The 25104-nt window shown below is 43.6% G+C and overlaps 1 protein-coding gene across 1 annotated transcript in view; it reads right to left on the reverse strand.

Moving 5' to 3' along the window:
• Nucleotides 1–902: 902 nt before the first annotated feature.
• The window catches only part of ATP6V1B1 (ATPase H+ transporting V1 subunit B1), a 220911-nt gene continuing 196709 nt past the window's right edge, over nucleotides 903–25104 (reverse strand). Inside the window, exons 12-14 of the mRNA XM_069205321.1 lie at nucleotides 22077–22181; nucleotides 9095–9224; nucleotides 903–1390 (exon numbers count right to left, since the gene is read on the reverse strand). Coding sequence (XP_069061422.1) covers nucleotides 1236–1390; nucleotides 9095–9224; nucleotides 22077–22181 — 390 coding nt within the window. The 3' untranslated portion in view covers nucleotides 903–1235. The remainder of the gene's footprint in view (nucleotides 1391–9094; nucleotides 9225–22076; nucleotides 22182–25104) is intronic.

The following is a 25104-nucleotide window of genomic DNA, read 5'->3' on the forward strand; positions in this document are numbered from 1 at the left end:
GGGTTTGTGTACATATAACTTGTGTATATTACTTACCTTCTTACTGAGGGTACTCACTGAGATACTTTTGGCACATTGTCATAAAAATAAAGTACCTTTATTTTTAGTAACTCTGGGTATTGTGTTTTCTTATGATATTGTGCTATATGATATAAGTGGTATAGTAGGAGCTTTGCATGTCTCCTAGTTCAGCCTAAGCTGCTTAGCCATAGCTACCTTCTATCAGCCTAAGCTGCTAGAAACACCTCTATTATACTAATAAGGGGTAACTGGACCTGGCACAGGGTGTAAGTACCACAAGGTACCCACTATAAGCCAGGCCAGCCTCCTACAGACATGACTCCTGATCTCCTCCTGTAAAGCTGGCCCCACCACTAGCTTCATAACCGTTGCTGTTTTTTTCTATACATATTTGCAGATTGTGTACAAAATGTATTGCAGGTTAACTTTTAGGCCTCGCCTTGAGCCAGCTTAAGTTTCTCACCAGCTTCATGTTTTCCAACAGAGTTATATATGTATATGTATACAGGGGCTTTCAGTCAGCCCTTTTCATCCATTAGTCTCTTCAAGTGTCATTCACATGTTACTTCTGCCCACCTCAGCATACACAATGGAGCAATGGGTCAGCCAACTTCACCCACTGGCTGTCTTCCACGACCAGTGAGCCTCGGTTGCTGAGGCACGCCTTTATTATCATTTTTTGAGTGTTCAGCAGTTTTCTTTCTGCATATTGCAAATGTCTGCAAATGAATTCTCATCTAACAAGGCCAGATCCATTGTTAAGTTTATATTCCTGTTTTTTACTGTGTCTTCATCTTTATTTATATCTGAGTTTCATTAAACACATTAAATTAAGTATTAAATGAGATGGCTTGAGCCATGAAATCACACAGGACACTGAAGAAGGTAATATATTGTAATTTTTACAGATGTTGTACATGAAGTAAGTTATTTAAGCATATTAGAGAATATATTTTTAAAAAATCAAGGACTGTGTCCTCATAAATAAATAAGCCATGGTGCTAGGTGAGCTTTAGCTTTCATCTGATGGGCAGGATGATGAGCACTGATGTCTGCTGTCATCTGATTAGCAGGATGCGGAGTCCTGACATACTATCATCTGATTGGCAGGATGTTGAGCACTGACGTCTTCTGTCATCTGATTGGCAGGATGATGAGCGCTGACGTCTGCTATTATCTGATTGGCAGGATTCTCAGCACATTGAGAGGTTAGCTCAGGCACTCTTCTCCTGGGAAGGTTTGGATTCTCTGGGATAAAACTCAGCCAACATGCTCTCAGGAATACGTTTTAGTAGCTCCTTCGGGAAGATTCTCAGCAACTGCCAGCCTATGTCCAACGACTCAAAGATAGTTCTGTTGTCATAGGGTCCTATAAAAAAGGAGAGAAGAGGATGTCAAATAGTAACACGCTTTCACAGCAAAATTATGGACTGTTGCTCTTCCAGTTATATATAGTTGTCACGAATGCCAGGGGTAAACAATATGGGTCCAGAAGTGCTGGAGCTTTGCTAGATTTTGATTATATGCAAAGAAGATAAATTGACATGCAGTGTTTGGAGAAAATTTACATAATTAGTGGTTATACGGAAAACATACACTTCACCAAATGGGGGATGATTGGAGAGATGATGGACTGTGGATACAACCTCCTGACTCAATAAGGTATCCCAGACCTAGGCATTCTAGGAATGGTGTAAGATGTTCAAGACTCTAGCTATCAGATACCCACCTACTGTGTAAAAGGACCTTCACCCTCTCTGTTAGTGGATTGCTTCATCATTGGGTCTCATCCTTGTAACCTAAATACCAGAATAGGCTCCACCTCAGTGGAGGGAGCCCCAGAAACAGAAAAAGATCCACAGAAGGCAGTAGATCGTCTATGGCACCTCATTCAGTAAATGGGAAAGGTGTGAACCAAGGAAGCAACGCTCACTTCAGAAGACGGCTGTCTGTTTCACCTGGAAACAGTGATGGTGGACCCAGGAAATCCACCAACAGCCTTCGGTAATGGACTCTGGAGCTCACCCAGAAGTTGAGAAGGTATTACCCCCTGGAAACTACGATGAACCTCGGTAGGACCTCTGAGCAGGCGCAGCCTGTCCTTTAGGGCGGAGGGGCCACCCCCCCCCCCACCTTTTACCCCTCATGAAGAGTGCCGGTCAGGCTGATCAAAGGCCAGCCTGACAGACACTCTTCATGTTCAGGGCAGGCAGCCAGGAGCGAGACATACGTGATTTGCACAGACTCCTGGCTGCCTGAGCTGAACTTTGCTGGGCTGAAGAGGTCACAGCTCTTGTGGGCATGACCTCCTCGGCTCAGCAAAGGTGCCTCGAGGCCCTCCCCCAGGTGACGAGGGAAGCATCACCCATTGACTTCGCCCTAGGCGCTTCAGGTTTAAGCCCTGAAGCACACAGGGCGAGTGTCAATCAGTGACACCTTGTCACAGAGTGGGGTGGGGTCAGCAGTCTCACTGACCCCATCCCACTCTGTGACGAAGTTGGGACTGCTGCCTTCCCTCATTGGCTGACCTAAGGTCAGCCAATGAGGGAAGGCAGCAGTCCCAACCCTCCTGGGACCTCCGAGGCTGAAGGTAAGTGTGTGTGATCTTTTTAAATGAATGTTTGGTGCGTGCGTGTATGATTGAATATTGATGAGTGTCGCTAATGGATGTGCGTGTGTGAAAGAATGACTGTGAGTGTGAGTGTCCTTCCCGCCCACCCCCCTCCCTCCTAAAACTGCCAGCCGCCACTGCCTCTGAGTAGTAGCGAAAGCAATGATGGTGCAAACCAAGGAACAAACAGCCCACCCCTGTGGCTGAGATGCTGAATGCCCTGTGGAAGTGATGTATTTAATTTACCAGAAAAGGAGAGGGTACCGCTGGGAGAGGCTCACAGGAGTAGGTGCCTGTGCTAAAGAAGCAGGGGTTCAGGCCCTAGGAATTTCTAATAGACCATACAGGGAAAAAGCAAAGGGACCTCTGTGCCCTGAGCCTGGGTGACATGTTGAACATCCTATAAGGAGGACAGAAGTGGTAGAGAAAAGAAGACGGTGCTGAAAGTTAAAGAGCTGTGTTTGTATTGCCGACACTATGAGATACGTAACAAGTAAACGGCAGAACAAGTAATAGACAACTTGAAAATGGCATCTATCGGTCTCTGTCTCAGGTTCTTCTCTGCCTTTTATTATTTCACTTTCCACATCGCACATTTCTTCTGTCTATAGCTTTCTTTACATGTTTCGGCCAGTAATTGAAGATCCCAGCCAAATTGGGAAAACAACAAGGGTCTTTCAGAGAAATCTGTGAATAATCACAGTTTCCCAAGGTTATTTCCCATGCCATGCCTGAAACTGATAATAGTGTGCTAATATTGCATCTGTAAATTACAGCATCTTCTGGTATCGGGAATTCTGAGTGCTGCATTTCTTCATCTGGAGTCCAACAAAACTTGTAACTGTAGTCTAATTCTTTCTGTTTCTCTATAGATGTCTGCAGTGCTTAATTTGTAAATTAAAACGTGCCAGTGCTCTAAGCCCTTCTCTTAAACACGCGGCTGCTGCAATTAAATGTGAGAACACGGAATACTGAGGCAGCGTAATCCTGAAGCCATCTTGGGCCTCTTCAATCCATTTAAGGCCACTCCCTGCCCCTTCAGCTCACTCTTGCAGCTTTCTGCTTTCTCCCTTTGTGACGCTTTTTCGTTTTTCTCTTCCCCGTCTTTACCATATGTGTCTTTTGCTGGCAGCAAATGCTTGGGGCAGAAGAATAAGCGCCGGCCCTCAAAAATAAGTGCAGGTGCTCAGCACCGGAAACAACAAGCACAAATTAAGCACTGGATGTCTGTTGATAATTGGGATTTTCTGTCCATCCCCATGCAAAGAACATTGTGCTCATGGAATGGATGGCCGCTGATGAATTAAATTTGATCAGATTCATGCAACATTCCCATCCATTTGCTGCAATGAAGTCAAAACTTCCAGATGTGATTTCAGTTGACTCCACGGCAGGATCTTTGAAGGGCAACACTTTGATGTTGGAAGAAGCAATAAACAAAAATCCTGTAGACAAAAAGATATATGATTTATAGAAAAAGGTATGTTCTAGAATTGTTTAGCCCTTTTGGCCCTGAATATAAGGAGCCTATTTATCACAGTAATTATCTTCTGATTTTAAGAAATTATTCAAGTCACTAGAAGTGGGATCATAGCACACCGCCTTGTTGCAAGGAACGGAGAGACAAAATTAATAGTTGTCAGATAGCCCCTTTGATGTGACAGCTTCAGCCTTGGCTGGCATACAAATGCAGTACAGAACTGGCATATAAATTGTATACCATTTCGTCAAAAATGGAAAGAAAAAAAAAACACAAACTCTTTAATTAAAGCAAGCACTCCTCTCCTTCAGGGCTCAACTTCCTAATAATATTTTATCTTTCTCTTCAGCATCAGGTGGCAAGTCCTTCAGGCAACCTTCAAGAAGGCAACATCAGTCTTCATTTTCTTTTAGGTCTTGATGGAAAAATGTTCAGAATACTTTAAAAAACAGAAGCAGTGTCCTTTACTATAAAGCGTGATTATGTTAAAGTTGGACCTGAGTTGCAGGTGGGAAGCTGAATTCAGCATTTCAGTGTTGCATGGGAGCAATCCACTTTCAAATCTTGGGTACTACAAATTATAAAGAATCAAAAATTGCAAGCAAAGCAAGACTTACGAGCAAGGTGCTACTCACAAAGGAAAGGGAGGAGGGGTATAGTCAATTGTGTTTCTGGTCCCAAAGTTGTCAGGGGGATCTAACATGGTAACTGATTTGAAGGTCAACCAGTGGTAACAGTGGGTGAAAGTGATTTGTTTAAAAATGGAGACTCTACAAAGGATAATTTCACTGATTCCAGCAGGGGATATTTTGGCAACTATAGACTTGATGGTGTGCATCTGGCATATCGTAGGAGGAATACTGAGTTGTCACAATATCGTGCCCAGGACCAAAATATAGACGGGTAAGTGTTAGACCTGACACCCTTAGGGTGGTCATCCCAAACTTTGTGCCTGCCTCCCCCCACTTTTCAGACACTGTTTTTGCTGGCTTTAGGACTCTGCACACTTTACTACTGCTAACCAGTGCTAAAGTGCATATGCTCTCTCCCTTAAACAGGGTAACATTCGTTCATCCCGAATTGGCATATTTGATTTACTTATAAGTCTCTAGTAAAGTGCACTACATGTGCCCAAGGCCTGTAAACTAAATTCTATTAGTGGGCCTGCAGCACTGATTTTGCCACCCACATAAGTAGCCCCTTAACCATGTCTCAGGCCTGCCATTGCAAGGCCTGTGTGTGCAGTTTCACTGCCACTTGGACTTGGCATTTAAAAGTACTTGCCAAGCCTCAAACTTCTATTTTCTACATATACGTCACCCCTAAGGTACGGCCTAGGTAACCCATAAGGCAGGGTGCTATGTAGGTAAAAGGCAGGACATGTACATATGTGTTTTATATGTCATGGTAGTGGAAAACTCCTACTTTTGTTTTCCACTACTGTGAGGCCTGCTCCTTTCATAGACTAGCATTAGGACTGCCCTCATATACTTTTTGAGTCGTAGATTCTGATTTGAAAGGGGTAAGTAGGTCATATTTAGTATGGCCAGAATGGTAATAGAAAATCATGCTTATTGGTGAGATTGGATTTAGTATTACTATTTTAGAAATGCCACTTCTAGAAACTGAGCATTTTTCTGCACTTAAAACCATCTGTGCCTAACAGCCTGTCTCCAATCACAGTCTGGTCTGCGCTAGTTGACAGCTCCCTTGTGCATTTCACCCAGACAACCACAAACACAGGACACTCAGTCACATCTGCATTCATCTGCATACTGAATGGCTAGAAAGGTGGAGGGCCTGACACATTTCAAAGGCCAGAGGTCTGCCCTCACACAATGGATTGATAACCCCCCACTGAGACACTGGCAGAGAAGACTGGGCTGAAAGAGTAACTTGTACACTTCAAGACCACTCTTTGAAGTCTCCCTCACTTCAAAGGCATTTTTGGGTATATAAACTGGGTCTCTGACCCCACCAACTCAGACACTTCTGGAACTACACCTGCACCCTGTCAGAAGAGCTGCCATTGCTACACAAAGGACTAATCTGGACTGCTTTGCTGAGAAAGAATGCTGCCTTACTGCCCTCCTGCCCTGCTGACCTCTGACTTTGCTGTAAGGACTCTGCCTTCCCCAAACGTTTTCTCCAAGAGCTTGGATTGAGCTTGCCTCCTTTTTCTGAAGTCTCAGGGCCAACAAAGACTTCACTTCTTCAAGAAATTCCTTGTGCATCAAAGAAATCGACGCAATGCCTGCCAAAATCGATGCGAAGCCTGCATTGCAGCCTAGAAATGACGCAGCCTGGACTTCCCAACTGGAAATTCTACGCATCGCCTACCTTGAGATGGAAAATTTGACGCATCACCAACCAGATCCACGCAGTGCCTGTACCTTCTTCCAGTGTGCAAGGATTTTCAACGCATTGTCCCTGGGAGTCAAAATATCCCCACATCGCAGTGAGGAACCAAGTCTGCGTGCTGAAAAACGACGCAAGCCCCTTAAGGCATGGAAAGAAATGACGCATTGTCTGTGCTGTGTCGGAAAATCCAATGCAACAGCTTATTTTTCTACACATCTCCTCCTTGCGGTCTCCGTGCATTGGTATTTTTGATGCACCCCAGGTACTGTGTGTAACAAAGAGGCAACTGTTTATTTCTAAGGACTGCCACTCTTTTAAACCTTTTAAAAATAACACTTCAACTTGTGCTTATTGGATCTTTGTCATTTTGACCTTATTTTATTCAGATGAATATTATCTATATTTCTAAACCTGTGTGGTGTATTTTCGTGGTGTTTTCACTGTGTTACTGTATGATGTATTGCACAAATACTTTACACATTGCCTTCTAAGGTAAGCCTGACTGCTTTGTGCCACGCTACCAGAGGGTGGGCACAGGATAATATGGATTGTGTTGTGACTAGGACTGTGGTCCCTACTTAGACAAGGGTGTATACCTCTGCCAACTAGAGACACCATTTCTAACAGTAATTATGTATAGATTTTCTATACCTAACTCCATATCAACGGAACTCAATGATATATATATCGTATTAAGAATAGTACATTTCTGCCTCCCTCTGTGCACTCACCTCCTCGATATTTTGGTTTTCGATATTTTAGTCAGGATATTGTGACCACTTGTTATTTCCTCTGCAGCATTTCAAACTTCAACCAGACTTGATGGATGCATATTTTCACATACCAATTGTGGAAAAACACCATTAAGACCTGAGATTCAGTGCACAGGAAATCACACTCAGTTTTAGATGTTACCGGTTGGCCCATGAGTGTTTATGAAACTGGTGGCACCACTAGTTGCACAGCTTTATATTAAGGGGTGGTCTGTGTTTCCATATCTGGACAATTGGCTCCTTCAAGCTCCCTCTGTGACCAAAACAATGGAAAGGCTGGACATGGTTTGCTTTTGCCCGAAACAACATTGTTTCCTCCTCAACTTAGCCAAGTGTTATATTACTCCTTCCCAGGACAGGACATACATAAAAACATGCTTCTAGACGATTCAGGATTATTATCAGGAGACAATCGTCCTTGACACTTCATTGGGTGAACCACATCAGTCACAGTTAGAAGCCGGTGGCAAATTGACCACTCTTTACAAAGGAGACTTGGGTGTTTCCATACTGTCCTGACAAAGACCCTGTTAGATGAACAAATAGCAAGCAACAGAAACATTGATCCAAACATTTATCTGTAACACATGGGTGGGCTGGTTATTATTAAGGGACCACGAAGACTACCTAGTCCAAACAAATGTTTCAATTGAGACGGGCAGATGTAACAGACTGGAACTGTTAAGTTACCAATTCAATCTACATTGTATATGTATTTAAGCACATGCACTAACTTTTAGCATTAGCACTTTGTTTACTGTGCAGAGAGCACCTACAATGTTTTATTGCTTAGATAGTGAATTTAACTGTTGTAAGACAATACATCCTCCTTTAATAATGGATACATTAGTTGTGATGTCTGTGTAATTGCAAGGACTCGTAGGGCAGCCAAATAGGCATCACTGCACACATATGAAAATCATTACAGACTTCAAGGTCTAGAAAATGATGAAAGTAACTTTGGCGTAGGGATGGTAAGTTCCATTGTGTCATAAGGGGTTAATACTTTTTCTTCACTAAACTCTCAGGGTGTGTCTTTATTTTGCTGTGGTCCATTTATGTATTTTATTTTTCTGTGGTCCATTATTGCTTGGGTACTTCGCAATGATTGAGGCAAAAATGAGGAGCACAGAGGTAATGGCCAAATACTTACCAGTTACCTTCATTACATCTAGTCCTACTTGTACTCATCCTGCCATTCCAACTCTCCCTCCCTGGCCTGATTGTACCTGCCTTTATCTGGGACTGTCTGTCTGGAGAATGCTAGACATATCCGTTTCCTTGTGGCAACCAGTAGGGGTGGGAGAGAAAAAAGTTCTCAGCATTTTTCCTGGAGTTTTCTTGTGTTAATTCACCTCACCTGTAATGACTGGGATGAGTGAGACTAGGAGTAATGAAGATTACCAGTAAGTAATCAGGACCATTTTTGAAGAACAGACTTTAAACTCAGAGTGAAAGAAAGAAAGGCAGCAAAGGGAGAAAAATGAAGAAAAAAGATGGAAAAGAGTAACAAAGGGAGAAAGCAGGCATGAAAAAGAACCTACAGGAGTGAGATAAAGTGCCTAGAAGTGTAGTGTGGTGGAAGAAAGAGGCATAAGGCGGAATCAACATTAAGCAGATTTGATTTCTGTAGCAATTGTTTAGGAGCTCTGCAAAACAACTCCCAAGAAAACCTTTGGGCAGCTACACTTACGTGTTTTTTTAGACATTAAGCACTGAGATAAGTAAGATTAGGCCACAATGCCCAACCCAGCAGGCCACCACTTACTTAGTCTTGTACAGACGTTTTTATTGCTGTTATGACTTTGAGAATTCATGTCTGCAAGGTATCAATGTTAAGGTCCTTACCTTGAGAAATGAACTGCCTCTCAAACTTCTGCAAAAACTCCAAGTACAAAAGGTCGTCCGAGGTCAAGGCCTCCTCTCCCACCACTGCCTTCATGGCCTGGACATCCTTCCCAATGGCATAGCAGGCATACTGTGCAAGTGAAAAAAGAGGAACAAGTTTAATGGAGGCTGACAAAGAGAGCCAATAGACTGGTGGGACAGATGCAGGAGGCCCTAGGAATGAACACTAATAGTTCCTCCTAGTAGCCTGGTGCACAGAATAAAAGCAATAACCTGTGTATGGGTTAAGATGCATTCCCATCCCGTGTAAGCATCGCTGCCAAGTTTCAGGCTGCATATGTGTGACATTTCTATGACTTCTATGAACAGAGGAGTCACATTCTACAGCAAAATGAGTGACACTTTGAGTGACACGTATCTTTCACTGTCTGTAATACAATTAATGACTTGCACAACCAATGTGCTTTCGCAGTTGCAGGGTGGGATGTCGTAGCACTATAAGCTATTCCTTACTGTGGCAACCAGGATTCTTTTTTTTGTTGTTGCTTATTACACAAAGAAAGACATCTGCGGAGGGATTGCATTAACCAACTGAGTTTCACAATGCAAAATAGTACTTTTCCCACCCATAACTTGAACTTGCATCGTTTCTTTAAAGTGTGTGTGTTATTTTATATGCAGTTGATTAAAGGTGAAAGATCAACAGAAATAATTATTTAATCGTTTTTATCTACATTTTCCCCACCCACCCCTGTGCTCTATCACAGCCTCACTCCACTGAGCTCAGTACTCTACTGCTTGACTTATCGGTGCCACTCAGAGGTGGAAGTGACTGCCAGGGCAGGCTAAGGCTCAGCCAGCAGAGAAAATGTTGGATATGGACCATCTGTGTGTGTGTGTTTGGGGAGAGTGGTTGGGTGTCGGGGCACCGAATTCATACTGTGTGCTGCCACTGACAGCCATAATCCCCTGAGTGTGGCCCGCCTACTGACAGGCTCTGGTGGAACCACAGCCACTCTCAGTATTTACTTTGTAATGAAATAAGGGTCAGGGCCCTTCTCAGGAGACCCCCGCAGTTTGCACCACCCATTGCCAACGTCAGTGCTACCAACGACAATTAAGACTTTTTATACATTAACAATGACTAATACTTGATGCCCAAGCTAATCTTTTAAACTTTGGGTGGCAGGTATTCGTCATTTTTAATGTATTTGATATATTTAACAACTGCTGTTATCTTCAACACAAAAGTAGACAAACAGCACCACCATGTGGCTGGCTGTCAAGTGCCGGTGTTGACAATTAAGTACTGGTGCCGAGCACCGGAAACCACTAGCTCAAATTAGGCACTGGCCATTCTACCACTGGCGCTGCTCAGAGGGAAAACCTGTGACCGCTGAGGACAGGCTGTCTAGCACTTTTAAAGTGTGCGCTCGGCTGCCGGCATCAGACCTGACTACAGAGACCCCACACACGAGACTGCAGGCAGGAGGGCAGATGAGGTCTACAACTTGTTGACTCGTAACTTAATAGTGTTTGGAGGGATGGGCAGTATGTCCAAAGGCCTGGAGGGGCTAGCTGGAGTACAGAAGATAAATCTTTGTAGTAAAACATAACCATGTAAACCATGTCTGGCAGCAGTAGAAGAAAACATCCTGCGCTGCACCCAGCTGCCTACTAGCATGATTACATCCATAAGTGTCACACAGAGCATAGAGGTCATATGGTGCCATCATGTCGGGTGGGCACAGCGGTCAGAGGTGCAAAACAAACTCCCTGCCTGAGCCAAACATTAGGCAGTGCATGCCAGATAACAAGGCACCAGCCACCTGGTGAAGCAGTTTAATACACAGAACTAGTCTATAGTGTACCCCTCCCGACCAGCCAGAGTCAGTGATGACCTGACAGTAATTGCAGCAAAACAAGCCAGGGCGCAAATCATGCTGACTGCCTTGTATAAACGCAGCATCCCTTATAATGTTGGTCCTAGTAGCTCTAAAACAAAATGTGGTGAAAAACATGTACACCGATTCTTTTCAGAAGGTTAACCACAGCAATACAGTGTTGGATCCATTTATTTTAGGCCGACCTAGCACTACAAAATAATTTTTACTTTCTGAAATTGCTAATCCACCCCAACTGCTTCAAATCATGCTTAGAAATACATTCAGATTGCTATTAAAATATAATTTGTAAACAAAGGTCGAAGTGGGCAAAAGCGGAGGAGCACACCGTGCCCATACTTTTTTCATTTATGAAAAACTGTTCCCCTCCTTTTTGCGGAAAGACAACCATCCCTGGATGGTTAACCTCAACATTTTAATTGCTTCAGCTGAAGTGTCATTCAAGGAGTCTCCTGTGCTGTGAAACAGAAGGCGGGCAGACAGCTAAATAATAAACAAGCCTTCTTACTAGGGTGCCTGCTTACCTGAAAAAAATGCACATGTATGCAACTGGTTAATTTGTGAATGTAAAGAGTGCTTGGGAGCCAGTAGTAGCTTTATAAAATGAACTTCACTTGAAGTTTTGTGATGTCAAAGATGTATTTGTCTTGAGTGGTAGTGCAAGGGAGTAATCAGCTAAGATGTGAATTGTTTGCTTTTAGGGGACTGTCATAGAAAAATTGCATTACATACAGTACGTAAAATCTATATTTTGAAGCACCTTTTTATCTTAAGGTTTTTTGGCATTTCGTAGCAGTCGAGCTTATAATGTGTGTAGTAAAAGTTTCAAATAATAACTTACATATTCGTAGCACTAAAATACACAAGTGACTGAACCAACCAAGATTCAATTATGTGGCTCTCTGGTTACATACAGACCTCTGCAGTGCATTAACTAATAGAAGTTTCATAATGTACAATAGTGCAATTCCCACTGATTAGCTTAACTTTTTTTTTTATTTATTCAAACTGGGGGTTATTTTGTATGTAGCTACCTGAAGGCGAAAGACGAAAAACACTTATAAAATATTTTGTTTTTTAGCCACAGCTTTCACCCAACACCCACTGACCCTGCCCCATTTTATGGAGCATCCCAGTTCCCATACTTTTTTAATGCATTTCAACCACTGCTTATAAAGACAGCAACCACCCGTAGCTTTAACAGGGACTGAAGTGAGTGCAGAGTCAGCTACAGACAACCCCTGTATAAACAAAGCAACATTTAGATTGTGAATGATACTGCGAGGGGGGCTATACCGTATAGCACCAAATTTGTGGAAAATAAAAACTCCAAAATCGTTCTTCCTCCTCCGCCTAGCCTGCTTCTAATACATACAAACTATGGACCTAAAGAGATCCGCATGCTAGAGTCCCGGCCTTAGAGAGATTGACTGAGTCAGTGATGAGTTGATAATGTTGACTGCTGCTAGGGTCAGACTGGGAACAAGAATTGTCCTGGGCACAAAAAAAAGTGTCCTACATTGGTGGGTTGCATCCTTTCATGAAACCTTGCCTGGATAGTATCAGAGAGTTATTTTTGGGAAACATTTGTGGTAATTAGGCTTTTTAAGGACTCTAGAACCACTCACATTATCCAAGACTAGAAACACCATTATTCCACAGCAGCTCAACCACAGGTCTCCTGACACATATCTGCAGGTCAATAAATCTTTTCACTCTCAGGTGCCCGAATCTGTTGCTCACTCTTAGATCCCCAAGCCCTTGCACACCTTTGGATCTCTGAATTCCATGTCAGATCTTAAAATTCCTGATCATTCTTAGGGATTCTCACTTGCCACTGACCAACTTGACCCCAGAGTTTCACACTCAAATCTGTAGGCTTCAGTTCACCCTCATGGACCCATATCTATTGTTCATAACAAGCCCCTGAGGTTTCTCCTCCCTTTCAGTTGGTCTCTAAACTCCCCACTCACCAATAGGAGCCTTAACCCCATTTCTACTCTTCAGTCTCCTGATGATCCTGCTGGGGCTTAGATTCCCAAGGTACCAGCTCACTCCCAGGTGCCTTTGGATTCCAGCTCATCTTCTGGTTACCCACTTTGCATGTGTATCCTTGGGAGCAGTAGCTCTTCATCACACTTGCCTAGATACTTCAGGGTACCCTCAGTTCCTTGAAAACAGTGCTCACCATGAGACTCTGTAAAGCCTACATTTCTGTGTAGTTCCCTTTATACTCTGCTCTCCCTAAGGGCATACGGCTCATGGTCACCGCCAGATCTCTAACACTTCTGCTTACCTCCAATTCTCCCAGAAGGCACTGGGGTGAACAGTTGCTTTGGAGACATTGCTTCATTCAGGCCCCTGACTCTGAGCTCACCATCAGGTTCCTGAGGGTTGTGCGAACTCTCAGGCCCCCAAAGCCTTGCTCACTTTCAGGTCTTAAAGACTCGTGCTTGGCCTAATTGCTCTTGCTCACCACATGGTGCCTGAAGGTCCTTTTCACTGTCAGTTACATGTGGCTCCCTGTCGCGATCAGATGCCCAGAGGTACATTCTTCGGGGCATTAATCATCAAAGCTCAAAGCTCCTGCTCACCTTAAAGCCCTGAGGTTCCTTCTCATACTCAGACTACGGAAACTCCTACTCAATTTTACATCCCAAAAAGTCAGGTCAGGTCACTGACTTCCCTGGTCACACTGATCCTTCTGCCCACCCTTAGGTGGCCAGACAACTCCCTGCTAAACCTCAGACATCAATGGCTGTACATATCTAAGGCTTTCATGAATCTACAGAAGCCGCTCTGCAGGGCATATCATAGGCATGAAAGACAGCTTGGCACTTGATAACTTTTATGCTGTGAGAAGAGGCATGATCCAATTCTGCTTGACATGTTCCAGGAAAACACTTCAACTCCAGCCTTTCATTTAATTTTTCATATATTATCAGTGCCCTTGCTTTCGCCCACCCACATGTCGGAATATTCTTTCCGTCCTCACTCTGGCACTCATCCCTCTCTCTCCCTTCATTATGTCATCATTTCACCTCCACTCTCCAAACCAATGCATCTACTGGATTTTCTTTGTGTTTCTATATGTCTCTCCATTTATCATACCAGCTTTTCATCCTCAATCTCATCTCTCAGCCTTTCTCTCATTCTCTTCTATCTATTTTACTCTCCCCCTTTATCATTATCCTTTCCACTCTTTTCCCTTCTCTTTTGCTTTTCATCTATTTTTTCCTGTGTTTCTTACCCCTCGTCTTTCTCTTTTTTCCCATTTCCCTCATCCCAATCTCTCTCACTCCTGTGTCTCTTACATAAGCTCTTTCATTTTTCTACCTCCAGTCTCTTTATTCTTTACTCTTAGTCTCGGCTCCTTTTTGAGTTTTACTTTAGTTCTCTTTTCTGTCCTGCACATTCTTCCTTTCTTCAGTTTTGATTTTTGTGTCACTCACACTCATTTCCACCCATCCCTTGAAATCCTGTGTGTGCTACACTACACCTTGTGTTGTGTTCCATTATGTTTTATTATTTGCCTTGCTGAAGTCAGAAACAACCTTGTTTAGCAAGCCTCGACATTTGCAGAACACCGCTCCCCATAGAAATCCAAAGGATTGTTGTCCCTGGGGATGCTTTGAGTTCTGCATTCATTCCAATGTGATTCAGGGAAGTGGAGGGCCTGTCTTCTACCTCTGGTAATGGAGTCTGATTTAGAGTTGGCTGGTAAGAAAAGCCCCATGTTTCTGGTTGTATTGCCTTTACCCTACTATCCTTTTTTAGGGACATTCAGCTGGTGGGCTTGGCTGCATATTCGCCACTACCTATAGATACCTGCCAGCCTCTAAATCAAGCTGTAAACTGCTGGACCACTTGACCATCAAAGACCTAAGGAGCGTGTATGAATCCCTAATTCATCCTTTCAGTATTCTCACCATTGAACTTCTAACCGCCTCTTCCCCATCCATCCTTTACTCCATCATTCACTGATCACTGTTTTTCTTGCTTCGCCATCTCCTTTCTCTCCTTTTTTGCTTCCCACCCTTCACTCCCTCTATTCCAGTCTCTCATTCTACCCAGTCTCAACTCACTCTTTCCTTACTTCATCTTCTCCTTAGTGTCTTTCCTCTCTCCCGCCATCTGCTTATCTGCATTTTTTTCTTCCTCCTCTCTTTCCTCTTCTTCCCCTCAATAGTTTTCTCCCCCTTTCATCTCCGCATCCATTTGTCTGCCCATCTCCCTCTCAGTCTCTCATTTCCTTTTGTATCTCTCTTTCCTTTCTCTAATTCTCCACTGCCTCTTTACCCTACGATGGATGGATGGGTGAATGAGGTTTTTTTTATAGCAACACTGTCAAAGAATGTGTTTTCTTTTTACCCGTTTCTATTCATATTTTTAAAATCAAAGTTGTTTAAAACTTTTTAGGATTCTTAGTGTTTTTCTATCCTTCCAATGCTCTTCAGACATCCACAGTATAGCATTAGAATGAAATGACCACTTTGAAAGCGAGAAGGCTGGCAGCAGGGACCTACAGCTTGTCTGTCCGATCACTGTGGCCTGCACAGGGGACAAAAGCTTCCTACCCACACCCAGGATGGGTTGATTGTGCTGCTTAAAAGAATCACCACTAGAGATGGGAGGATGGGAGGAGCTGCTGGGGTTCGGCCCATTATCGTTAGCAAATGACAATAAATGGGGTTGACTTTGCTGCTTGCTGAGATTAACTTTCACCTAAGGCTGCAGAAGGTTCCACTAGCAGCAAAAGCAAGCGGGCCAGACACACGGAGATGCTTTATCCACAGCTGAAAAAATGTGGCCCACTAGCTGGCCTCTGCCACAGGCCTCGAGGACAAAGGTCAATTGCCAGTCCTGCCTATCCGACCCGACTGCTGCTGGGCAAGCGCACTGACTGGATAATAGGAATGCAGCACTGCTTATACTGTGGTTCCCAGGAGCTATAAAAAGTGCCAATAACGCACTGTAGTGCTGTTATGCGGCCACTATTACTAAAATGTGTTAGTCTAACCCCTGATGCGTGGTACTTGTGCAGGGCTTCGTAAGGCAAAGACTTGCAGATTAGTAACAGAGTTGCTGACTGACATAGTTGGCAACGATCAGTAGCTTAATGGCAACGGTATCTTACCACCCCTTAAATCTGAGTTTGAGGAACTGGACTGGGTGAATTACCGCCCATTGTTCCTCATAACGTAGGTCATTGGTGGGTTTCTGCCTGCTGGACATGTATGTTCATACAAATAAAGCCCTTCTTTTGACTATTCTGACAATGCTAACATTTGATTATTCTATAGCCGGGAAAGTTCCAGGATCAGACAGGTCACTGTGGCCCTCTAGCATTTTCAATCAGGGCTGGAGGATAGGGAGTTGCTTCAAGAAGAGGGTAAGCTATAAGCCTCCTGAAGTTTAGGGCTGTTCGAACATTTTTGCCAGGAGTGATTATGGTTTTCAGGCTGGCACTTGATAGTTCCTAGGTTATTACTAACATTTCAGTGATGCTCTTAATTTAGGTAGCGGGTGCAGGGGGCGATGTCTGTACTTCCAGAGAACTGACAGGTTATGCTGGTACTCCTGAGTATCCCTGGGGAGAAGACACCGCGCAGCCTTGTGTTTGTCCAGCTCCCTGCTGCGCTCCACTGGCCTGTTTTTCCATCTGCTCACCATCCGCTACAGAATTGTATGAACTTGGGCAAATCACTTGTTGCCCCCCAGACTCTCTGCTTTTCAGCATTCTCGAGGTCTATGATGAGATTACCTATCTGCAGAAAGAACCCTAGTATTGATGCCTATGTGTGAATGAAAACTTACATTTAGTCGAGTGCTAGACATAGCGTCCTTGCGTGGTTGTTTGCCTTCAGACCTCCTGTTTTGCCTAGTGTTTGCTGGCCTTAGGACCTTGCACACTTAACCACTGTTAAATTGCTTGTGCTCTCTCCCTCAAATATGGTAGAATTGGCTTACACCCAACTGACATTTAATTTATTGGTAAGTCATTGGTAAAGTGGCACTAGCTGTGCCCAGGGCCTTTATATTAAATGCTACTAGTGGGCCTGCAGCACTGATTGTGCCACCTACTTAAGTAGCACTTTAAACATGCCTCTGGCCTGCCACTGCAACCTGTGCATTTTAAACTGCCCATTTCGACCTGGCAAAATAAACCTTTTGCGAGGCCCAAACCTTCCTCTTAAATACATATGTCACCGTTACGGTAGGCCCTAGACAGAGGGACGGGTGCAATGTACTTAAAAAGTAGGACTTGTACTTTTAAGAATTCTTACATTCATTTTTTCAATACTGCAATGCCTACCTCTACAATAGGATAATACTGGAGTTACCTTTTTACATTTAATACACTATAACTTTAATAAGCTGTAACTTTAAGCTGTACCTTTAATAAGCTGTAAGCCTCCTTCACAGTTGATGTCTTTGGAATTGTAATAAAAAATCCAAACTTATGTTGGATCTTAACTTACAGTTTTGAAAATGCCACTTTTAAAAAGTTGACTTTCTCCTGCCTTAGCCATTTGGTGCCTGCTGTCTCTGGGCCACATGACTGGGAGTGGTTGACAGTTGGGCTTTGTGTACTCCTCCTAGACAGCCACACACAATAGGGAGCTTAGGTGTGCTTGGACGGGCCATCACGGGCAGGATGGGAGGGAGGAGCTAAGCGCAGCCCTTCTTACACTTGAATAGGCTGTGTCCTGCACCCACACAAAGGACTGCATACTCCCATAGTTAGTCTGGAGCCAGGGCAGGGGAGGCAGGTCACCTGTGCACTTCAAAGGAAAGCAACTAGAAGCTTCCCCACTCAAAGGCAGAACTGGGTATATGTATTGGACCTCAGACACCACCTCTTCAGTACAAATATGGACAGGTGGACACTCTACCAGGAAGGACTCCTGTGCTGCTGAAAGGACAGACACTCTGCTGGTCTGCTGGTCTGAAGGACTGCTGCCCTGCTGTGCTGACCGGCTGCCTCCTGCCCTCTTGCCTTGGTGAGAAGCACTGGGCCTGCATTTCTTGCACCCTCGACCACCAGAGTGACTCCAAGGGCTAGTTCGCTGGCCTCCTGACTTGAGCCTCAGGGACAGAAGGCTCTAACATCCTTGACCCTAGCACTTGCTTCTACCATCTGTGAGTTTACCCTTGCCAAGCTCTGTGGACGCAGCAGAACTGATGCATATTGTCCGCCGTGCAGCTCAACCACAAGCAGAACTGATGTATCGCCGCTGCTGCATGGGTCGATCCTCAACAATGATGCAGGACCTCGCTTTGCTGCCTCGCCGCATTCTGGAACCTACACATTGCTACAGCTGTGCAACGCATCTTTGATGCGGACCCTCACGATGCTCCACAAACCAATATTTAAGGTATTTTGTTCAGCAGGCCTAACTGGGTACCCGTAGCAGGCCCGCTCTCCATCGTGATCAGCCTTTTTTCAGGACTTTGTTCCAGTCCAGCACAACCAGATATCCACAGTTGGTGCTTTGCACTTTTTGGTGCTTTTTTCACTGAAATTTTTAAAATTGCAATTCTTTGGTTCTATTAATTGGATTTTTGTTGTTTTGGTCTTATTTTATTCATTAAAATTATTCTATGTTTCTAATCTGGACTAGGATCCTCTTTTGTTTGGTGTTGTCACTTTATTACTGACTGAAGTGTTGCACAAACACTTACATAGTGCCTCTGAATTATGCCAGACCCCTCTATGCCAAGTTACCTGGGTGTTGAGCACACGTTTATATGGGGTTTGCTTCAGGGGCATAACAGAGGCCCCAGAACCCCTCTGGTGTGGGGGGCACAGCTTACAAGCCAGAGGGGGGGCCCTATTAAGCACTGACAGCAAAATAAAAAACAAAAAATAGCTTGTATGTTTTGACGATGAATGAGGCCTCTTTTTAATTCATACTGGAGACTGCAAGTGGGGCCCAGTGACGAGTGGTCTCACTGCTCCACATAGCAGGAAAAGACTATGAGTCCCGGATGGAAAGGACAGCAGTTCTGTCATGAACGTCAATTCACCAAAATGCCAGGGGTAGCGGAAGTGACATCACATGCCATTTCATTTTAACTTTCAATCAAGCACACGTGGTTACGCACACTCATTTACATAAACGCACTCTCACCCGCAAGCATGCTAACAGTACTTCATTTTTTATTACACTAATAGTGAATAATATATTATTAAATTCACTATTACTGTAATAAAAAGAACTATTTGAAAACAAGGAAGTGGATCCCCCAACCAATGTCCATAAGGATGAGCTGCCCCTGAGTTCATGGCAATGATTTTGCTATCTCTGAGGTCAGGGGTCGTGAAGGCAGTGCCAGGGGTGGCAAGGGGCAAGCTGTGGGTCGCAGCTGTTGTTTCCGGTGCGGAGCACCAGCACTTATTTTTGAGGAACGGCTCTTATTCTTCTGCCTCAAGCATTTACTGTGAGCAAAAGACACATATGGGAAAGACGGAGGAAGAGAAAAACGAAAGAGCGTCACAAAGAGAGGAAGCAGAAAGCTGCAAGAGTGAGCTGAAGGGCAGGGAGTGGCTGTAAATGGATTGAAGATGCCCGAGATGTGTTCAGGATTACGCTGCCTCAGTATTCCGTGCTCGCACATTTAAATGTAGCAGCCGCGTGTTTAGGAGGAGGGCTTTGGGCACCGGCACATTTTTATTTACAAATTAAGCACTGGTTGCAATAAAGTCGGCACCCCATTAAGTTTCTGTAGTTCAAACCTGTCCAAATTTAATAAGGAAAAAATGCCAGACAGTTACAGTAACATGCAGATCTTGGCGGTGTCAGACTGCATCAGATGCAAGTCTTCATGGGTGAAATCACAGTCAAAAGCCATCTCAAGGTCACACCCTGTCCTACCTGTTTTTAAGTACTCGTCCTTGTTATCAGTTTATTTACAGTTATTTTCATTGAGAAAGATACCGATATAAAACTACAAACCCGAGAAATGAGGCTGTTCAGTCTCCTATGATTTCTTTACCCAATATATTGTATTTGTTTCCAAGTTTATCCACTTCCTCCCGAATACATTCCATCCCCCTATGCTTATGCAAAACATACATTGCTTTCCGTTCCTTTTTCCACCCTCACGCCTTGCTCCTGGCCTCATCATTGATGTGTTCAGTATGGGGTGTGCCTGCTCCAAGCAAACTCGGGCCTGGTGTGCAAAGTTTCCATTGTGCATCAAACCTCTGCCCATGGAAAATAATTTTGCAAACCAACCTATGCACTAATTAGAAGATTCACACAATTTTGAATCATAGTGGGATGCAATCTGATCTACCTCATCAATATTCAAGACGTATGTCGTAAAGTGTGACTCACTATGGTTGGATGCTGTCACGGGATGGTGGCCAGCTGCGGTCAGCAGACCACCGTGTCTGTGATTCCATTTTAAATAAAGTCAGCTTTTTTTTAAATGCAGCCAGCTTTCCTTAAAGGAAACAGGGCTGTGTTTAAAAAGAAGAGGTTTTTTTTGTTTGTTTTGAGGGTTGGCAGCAGACCAGGGGACACATTCCTGGTCCTGAACAACCTCGTTTTTAACATTCATATTCTGTTTCTGTAACATTCGCAAACATTCATTATCATTAGAGAATGGGTGAATTTCAATGTTTTGCAACTGCATTTCATTTCCAAATCATTGACGCAAGCTTTAACGATTCAGTACTTGGAAAGGATTCCCTAAGCACGCCCCTTCCAAACACTTGTTCATTATGGGTTTCTACCCCATTTTGTGTTTCAGTATGTTCTTCCAAATAAGTTTAGTAAATAACAAAAAGCCATTTTGCAGTTGCAAACCTTGTGATTGTGCGATTGCAAAATGGCTCCTGGTGCCTTACGCACAACACGTAACTTGTGATAGATGGAGGGAATCAGTCCCCAGTGTTTCCTTGCATGTAAATGTAACAAGCTGCTGCAGGGGCTGGGATTCTCTGTAGACTTTGAAACGTAGATATTTATTGAAATTGCCCAGACTTATCCTTTTAAAACTGCATAGGGAAATGAAGTTCCAGCTGTAGCAAGTTATGACTCTGAAAAAGCTAGGCAAGCGAAGCTTCAACCATTATCGTTTTAAAAGGTGGGTTAGAAATGGGTGTGGCAAGAAAAGGTATTGAAACAGGAAGTTGGATTCACATCATTTCTTTAGAAGAAGATGCAGGATGAAGTTGACAGACTCAGGCTTCTTCTTGCCTGACTGCTGAAAAGGCACCTCAGACATCACATCGTATTCAATGCCCCCCATCAGCCCTGACTGGAAGCAACTCCCAGGGGAGCTTCAATGCTGTACACTATTGCTTTTCTTTTTGTTCTCCATAGTCCTTGTTCTTTTACATTTACTGTTAAAAGAGATTGTAATTGTAAGTGTATTTATATAGCGCTTACTGCCCCTGATGAGGCATCGAAGAGCTTTTCGGCAAGTAGCACGCTACTCCAGACCAAAACTGGATAGTGATTGATTAGTATAGGGAAATCCGAGTTATTAATTCGAGCGGTGGACACGTGAGTCTGTTAGTTGGATTGAATAGGATACAGGAGGGATAGAGGAAGGGAGAGTCTAGAAAGTGTTATTTGGGAGAACATAGTAGTAAGATGAGGTTTGGGATGAGTCAAGGGAGAGATGGAGGAGGGGAGAGTTTAGAACGGGTTATGAGTGAGATCATAGTAGTAAAATGAGGTTTGGGATAAATCAAAGGAGATTAGAGGAGGGAAGAGCCGAGAGAGGGTTATTATGGAGTTCATAGTGGTACAATGAGGTTTGGGATAAGTCACCCAGTGGAGGTAAAAATGCACTATATGCATTCTTAAGAGGATAATGCGTGGGGCTGGGGTTTCCGTCTTACCTGGCACTATTTTGGTACCCGCAGGCCATGTATTGATTGGTTTGTGATGACCCGTAAACCTTAGGGAACTCCAAAACCTAACGGGAGTTGGTAGTTAACACCTTTTGGCTATGAATTGTATTTTATGTGATCAGTTGACAATAGATAGTGAGGCAGTCCATTTTGAAGTCAGTCTGGGTGAAAATGGGTCATTGTCTACAGTTTCTACTACACTCACCAGCTGGTTAGAAACGTCTCCATGGTCCTTCCTCGTCATGCCCTCTCCGATGGCGGACTTCATCAGACGGGACAGGGATGGCAGCACATTTATTGGTGGGTAGATCTGTAAGAATAGAGAGGAAAAAATCAGTGCTTGTAGAACAGCTGAAAAGGCAATTCAAGGACCACATTCATGAACACTACACAGAATCAGCTTTAGATATTATTTAATCCATTTGAGAATTTGTTTACAGGAAATACAAAATAGGAGCCTATTATACAGGTCCTGAAAGTACTAAGTCAAAGTTCTGCTGTTGCCGATGTACATGTCCAACTTAGGTCCAGGAGCCAGATCCATGCCTTGTTTTCAGGATAGCCATTAGATAAACTCATTTACAAATAATTGATCTAAATAGAGATCAGTGACTATCCTACAAAACTGACATGAATTTGACACTCCTGGATCTAAGTTGAAGGGAACCATCCTAAAAAATCACGTTTACTGGTGTCAGACTAAAGAGTGTCGAAAGAGTATTAAAACTTAAGGAGTAAGTAGATTCTATATTTAAAAGGTAAAGGTTATATTGAAATTGTACCACAAACAAATGTTACAAAAATCACAAAAGGTCACGATTGTTCTAGGAATGTGCATACAAAGTATAGATAGTTTATATTGCCTATTATTCTCAACAGTATGCCCAATAGCAATCATTAGCAGTAATTTCATAAATTGAAGAGATACAAACATGTAACCAACATACATAATAATTTGTAATCTAACTAGCATTAGCAGAATGAAAAAAACATTTGATCAGAATTTCCAAAAAAATGTGTAAATTACCTCCAAACATAGATATATGCATATGTGTGTAGATTTAGAATTTCATTTGTGAATTGGGAACTTAATCACTGTCCTTACAAGAAGGCAAATAATCAGGACCTTTTAGAAATGTATCAAAAGTTCCTTATTTTCATAAACTGAAAACCCCACAGAATCCAAAAATCGGTGACAGTCCTATTTCCTCTAAATTGGTATGGCACTCCGCTGATACCAAGTTCCCCAACAGGTCAAAGCTGAACAGCTGGTTGAATCTGTATGTCTGTCAGGTTCTATTTGTGTGTGTATATCTATAAGCCTTGATCTCCATAAATCCATTGCAACCCTAGGCATTCAGGCCAGGTTTTCAGAATCTATGCACTGAAGTGAAACTTGCAACTACAGGGAATCTACTAAGTGGATGGACTTTCCACATTCCAGACTTTTTGGAAAAAGATAGGATAATGGGCGTTTCCTTGGCATGGTCGGTGTTGGCCACTGAGAATGTGAGGTCCACCAACGTCCACATTTTCCCCAATTTTATTGCACACAACCTTAATTGTAAAAATGTTGGTGCAGTTCTGAAATTAGGATGGGAAGATGCCTCACACATCCAAGTCTTCAAAGGTTGTATTGGAAGTATAGTGGAAGGGATTTTAAACAAGGCAAACGCTGTGAAGAAAAAGCAAGAGGAAAACCCAAAACCTAGATTTTGTCTGACGGATGACATTCTGCAGGAGCAGAAGGAATGCGTTTTTTGTAGACTTCGAACCAAACTTCTTGGATTTTGTGAATAGAAAAAGAACAATTCTAATAAAGGCCTAGCCAGCTTGTGAACTTGGCTGTAAGGAGGAGGAATACTTTTATAAAGCAGCATTTCTCAAACAGTGTGTTGCAACCCACTGGTGGGTCGCACTCCTACATTTGGTGGGACCGGAAGGTCCGAGCAATAAATTAAGATGCCTTTAAATTCTGTATTTATCTTGTCACATTTGTCAGTTCTTCAAAGACAAAGGTCAAATGTCAGACATTTTCTTTTGACAAATTGCTGCTTAATCATTTAATATGGGATTGATGTTTACTTTTCTTTCTCTGACTGTAAAGCGAGAGGTGCTCAAGTACAGGGAGTGTGAAAGCAAAGGCTGTAGGATGTCATTTTTTTGCAACACACAACTGTAGGAAAGTACCATCTTGCCTGGCATGTTACCCCCATTTTTCACTGTATATATGTTGTTTTAGTTGTATGTGTCACTGGAACCCTGGTAACCCAGGGCCCCAGTGCTCATAAGTGTGCCTGAATGTGTTACCTGTGTAGTGACTAACTGTCTCACTGAGGCTCTGCTAATCAGAACCTCAGTGGTTATGCTCTCTCATTTCTTTCCAAATTGTCACTAACAGGCTAGTGACCATTTTTACCAATTTACATTGGCTTACTGGAACACCCTTATAATTCCCTAGTATATGGTACTGAGGTACCCAGGGTATTGGGGTTCCAGGAGATCCCTATGGGCTGCAGCATTTCTTTTGCCACCCATAGGGAGCTCTGACAATTCTTACACAGGCCTCCCACTGCAGCCTGAGTGAAATAACGTCCACGTTATTTCACAGCCATTTTACACTGCACTTAAGTAACTTATAAGTCACCTATATGTCTAACCTTTACCTGGTAAAGGTTAGGTGCAAAGTTACTTAGTGTGAGGGCACCCTGGCACTAGCCAAGGTGCCCCCACATTGTTCAGAGCCAATTCCCTGAACTTTGTGAGTGCGGGTACACCATTACACGCGTGCACTACATATAGGTCACTACCTATATGTAGCTTCACAATGGTAACTCCGAATATGGCCATGTAACATGTCTAAGATCATGGAATTGCCCCCTCTATGCCATCCTGGCATTGTTGGTACAATTCCATGATCCCAGTGGTCTGTAGCACAGACCCTGGTACTGCCAAACTGCCCTTCCTGGGGTTTCACTGCAGCTGCTGCTGCTGCCAACCCCTCAGACAGGCATCTGCCCTCCTGGGGTCCAGCCAGGCCTGGCCCAGGATGGCAGAACAAAGAACTTCCTCTGAGAGAGGGTGTGACACCCTCTCCCTTTGGAAAATGGTGTGAAGGCAGGGGAGGAGTAGCCTCCCCCAGCCTCTGGAAATGCTTTGTTGGGCACAGATGTGCCCAATTCTGCATAAGCCAGTCTACACCGGTTCAGGGACCCCTTAGCCCCTGCTCTGGC

The sequence above is a fragment of the Pleurodeles waltl genome, chromosome 1_2, assembly GCF_031143425.1.
Source record: "Pleurodeles waltl isolate 20211129_DDA chromosome 1_2, aPleWal1.hap1.20221129, whole genome shotgun sequence".
Classification (NCBI taxonomy): Eukaryota; Metazoa; Chordata; class Amphibia; order Caudata; family Salamandridae; genus Pleurodeles; species Pleurodeles waltl.